This window comes from Microtus ochrogaster, unplaced genomic scaffold (assembly GCF_000317375.1).
Source record: "Microtus ochrogaster isolate Prairie Vole_2 unplaced genomic scaffold, MicOch1.0 UNK98, whole genome shotgun sequence".
NCBI lineage: Eukaryota > Metazoa > Chordata > Mammalia > Rodentia > Cricetidae > Microtus > Microtus ochrogaster.
In genome coordinates this window covers 1,144,049-1,147,919 of record NW_004949196.1, presented here as the reverse complement: position 1 = coordinate 1,147,919, position 3,871 = coordinate 1,144,049, and the positions used below count along the sequence as shown (strand labels likewise).

Here is a 3,871-nt window from a genome sequence, read left to right as displayed (position 1 = left end):
AGATGCATGCCTAGCATGGCAGGTATATAGATGCATGCCTAGCATGGCGGGTGTATAGATGCATGCCTAGCATGGCAGGTATATAGATGCATGCCCAGCATGGTGGGTGTATAGACGCAGGTCTAGCTCTGGCTAACCTGGAACTCACTTTGTAGACCAGATTGTCCTTAAACTTACAGAGATCCACCTACCTCTACCTCCCAAGTCTTGGGATTAAAGGCATGTGCCACCATGCCTGGATAACTCAGAATTATTTAAAATTAAAAAAAAAGAAAGAAAGAAAGGAAGGAAGGAAGGAAGGAAGGAAGGAAGGAAGAGAAAACAAAGTTGGCAGGGATGAGTGGATCTGAGAGGAATTAGGGGGATGAATGGTGGCTGAATATGATCAAAACATATTGTACATATGTACGAAATGCTCCAAGAATTGATTTTTAAAACTGTAAATTTTTGGAAAAAAAATTAATAATGAACAGGGAACTGCTGAAGAGGAAATGACAGATCTGCCCATCAGGAGCATGACCAGGAAGAAGGAGGCCATATGACTTCACAGGACCTGGCTCAGTAATTAGGAAAGAAGGCAGGGACTGGCCCACCTTCTGGGCCTCTGCCTGTCCTATACAACACCCCAAGAAAAGTGTGGGTTTTCTCACAGAAAAAGCAATAAGCTTTCACAATTAGCAATTGCATGCTGACTCCAGGGTGGCTTAGTTCAGCAAGGTGTGACCTGCTATGTGGACAGGATGGGTAGGGGCATGACAGACATGGATGACCCCTGGGGGAATCTCAAGGTGACTTCCCTAGATGGGTCTGTCTGCTAGACCTCTACCTGACCCTTGACCCTCACAATACAGAACAAGGCACTCACGTGGACATAGGGGCGTACTCTGTTACAGGGGAACCAGCCGACTTCATTGGTAGAAGTATTTCTTCCCTAGAAAAGCAGGAGACAAACGCATGAGCAGAATTAATAGGTATCCATTAGTGTGTGAGAGAGAGACACAGAGAGAGAGAGAGAGAGAGAGAGAGAGAGAGAGAGAGAGAGAGAGAGTTACTTAGCACTCTTGAGGTCCTGAGATCCACCCAAGCACCCCAAGATAAAAAAAATTAACCCATAGAATTAAAGACATTGTGGTGGCCATTAGAGCTGCCAGGGAGTTCCAGCTCCCAGGAGGTGGCCATCCCTGTCACACGGGGACCCACTCTGGAACCTCACAACATGGAGCCCTGAGCCCTCTGCATCACTTGCACGCATCCTTTGCCCCTCCCTCCTACAGCCACCGTCCATACCTCCCACCAGTTGTGCTCAGCCTCTGCCTTAGTGAGCTCCACGATGTCCCCAGGGTTGAGCCGCAAAAAAGTTCCAAAAGCTCCGGGCGGGGGAGGGATCCCATAATATTCTTGAAACACTTCCATCTTAGGCAGACCTGGAGGGTGGAAGGAAATGGAACAACGTGGTTGATAGAGCACTAAAGCTGCATCTAAATTGGATAAGATTGATAACACCAAGTGGTGATGAGGGTGTGGAGAAACTAGAACTCAAGTTGAGCAGCATCTACTCAAGTGTGTCCACCCCAGGCCCCAGCATTCCCACTGCAGTGTACACATTAAGCAATGTACACAGGGCAGACTAGAAGTAGAGCCCCAGCCTAGAATCCCCAGTGAGGGGCTGGGGGCGTGGTCAGGGGTGGAGCCCCGCCTACTTCATCCAGTGAGGGGGCTAGGAGTGTGGTCAGGGGTGGAGCCCCGCCTAGAATCCCCAGTGAGGGGCTGGGGATATGGTCAGAGTGGAGTCCCTTCTAGAATCCCCCAAAGGGGCTGAGGGTATGGTCAGGGTGGAGCCCCACCTAGTTCACCCAGTGAGGGGCTAGGGGCGTGGTCAGGGAGTAGAGTCCCATCTAGTTCATCCAGTGAGGAGCTGGGGGCGTGGTCAGGGGTGGAGCACCACCTAGTTCACCCAGTGAGGGGATGGGGCGTAGTCAGGGTGGAGCCCCGCCTAGTTCACCCAGTGAGCAGCTTGAGATGTGTTCTGCCTCCTCCCACTCCTGGAGTAGCATCCAGCTGCTCCCTCACAGCACTCTGCACACTCACCCAGTTCATTCCTTTTCTTGTCCTGGGCCCTTCGATGTAGTTTGTCCTAGAGGAAGAGATGGCGGAAGTAGACACCTATTCCCAGCCAGGTGAATCTTTAGTGCTTCACTGTGCTTGCCCAGCCAAGGATGGCAAAGCCCATCTCTAGGGTCTCCTGGTTCCTCTCTCATGAGCCTCTATGACTTCCCAAGTACAGAATGAAATTGGATCTTACCTTCTTCATAGTTCCTGAGAAATCTACGGAAGGGAAAAGTACATAGCTCAGAAGAAAATCCCCCAACAGAGAAGCAGCCCGCCTCCCTCACATTGGCCTAGAAATACCTTGCCCATGGCGGCCACACGGAGGCACTCTCCCCAGACATTCCTTATGTGCAGGTGCCCTGCACCTATGACAGCGATATCCTTGGTAGAATGTGCCTCTGGAATACAAGAGAGATAAAGGGGGAGTCATGGGGTATTACTGGTACCCTAAGCACCAACACGTGTCCTTTGAAAGAAAGCAAAGGCCAAGCTTGGTGATGGACCCCTGCCATCCCAGCATTGGAAGGATGAAGCAGATAGTGCATCCAAGTCTAGCTTGGGCTACAAAGGCAGACACTATCCAAAAGAAGGATGAGGGGGGAGAGGAGAAGAAAGACAGGTGGAAGAGGAGTAATGGACCACAGTAGGGCTTCCCTTCTCTTAAGTGGGTGACTAGCGAAGACTCTCTCTCTACAGAGCAAGCCCCAGGCGCAGGGTCTCCCACATACACATACACATACACATACACATACACATACACATACACATACACATACACATACACACCTGAGTAACATCTGGCAGGCCTTGCAAGAAGTGGTCTCCTCAAAGGAGAACATCTGGAAGTCATGCCCATTGGCTGTGGCATTCTCTGGGTAGATGTTGGAGCTGGAAAGAGAATTTGAAAGCAAAGAACCAATACGTCATCCTGCACATGGATGAAGAGCATTCTCAGAATAAAGGCATGGCAGTATATCTGGGCATCCATACATGGATGTTTGAGTTGCATCCACCCTCAGGCTATTGTGAGTCAAAGTGCTGTGACTATCAACAGGGAGAGGAAGCAGGCGGGTGGGCACCAAAGGCTAGGAGAAGGGTGGAGAGTGATGCCTAAAGGGGTACAGGGTCTCCTCCGAGGATGGTGAAAGGGTTTTGAGCTAAGAGGTGATAATTACAGGTTTCACAAGTGTTTAAGTGTCATGGAATTGTAGCTACAAGATGTTTGGGATTTGTTATGTAACTTTCCCCTCAATAGAATGAAGAGCAGGTAGAGGAGGAGGCAGAGGAAGAGGAGGAGATAAAAAGAGAGAAAAAAATGGGAAAATGGGAATGGAGTGTGTACATGGAGTAAGAACCCGAGGACAGAAGAAAAAACAGTCGAGAATGAAGGAAAAGGCAGAGGAGAAAGATGATGAGGTCTTGGTTCTTTATTTTTGTCCTTTTGTTTTTCGTTTGTTGTTGCCGCTATTGTTCTAGGTTTTTCATTTTTTTTATACTTTATTGAACAGGTTTTTCATTTTTATATTTTGTTTTTAGCTCATTGTTGCTGTTGATTTTGTGCTGTGGAGAGCAAACAAAGCAACAGGAGAAGGAGACTCACATGGCCATTTCAAACTGTTCCATCCACTTCTTCTTCAGCTCCCGCGTCTTGAAGAACAGCTCATAGCCCTGGCCACCTTGATCCTCGATCAGAAGGAACATGTGGCTCCACTGTATGTGGAGAAACAGATCTCAGACTGAACCCCTGCAGAAGGCAGGGCTA

At 49.0% G+C, this 3,871-nt stretch overlaps 1 protein-coding gene across 1 annotated transcript in view; it reads right to left on the bottom strand.

Annotated features, from left to right (window-relative positions):
* Positions 1-3,871, bottom strand: part of Vav1 (vav guanine nucleotide exchange factor 1) — a 42,495-nt gene that overhangs the window by 11,074 nt on the left and 27,550 nt on the right. The window contains exons 15-21 of the mRNA XM_005371130.2: positions 3,710-3,819; positions 2,896-2,997; positions 2,410-2,507; positions 2,303-2,325; positions 2,089-2,134; positions 1,288-1,424; positions 866-931 (exon numbers count right to left, since the gene is read on the bottom strand). Coding sequence (XP_005371187.1) covers positions 866-931; positions 1,288-1,424; positions 2,089-2,134; positions 2,303-2,325; positions 2,410-2,507; positions 2,896-2,997; positions 3,710-3,819 — 582 coding nt within the window. The remainder of the gene's footprint in view (positions 1-865; positions 932-1,287; positions 1,425-2,088; positions 2,135-2,302; positions 2,326-2,409; positions 2,508-2,895; positions 2,998-3,709; positions 3,820-3,871) is intronic.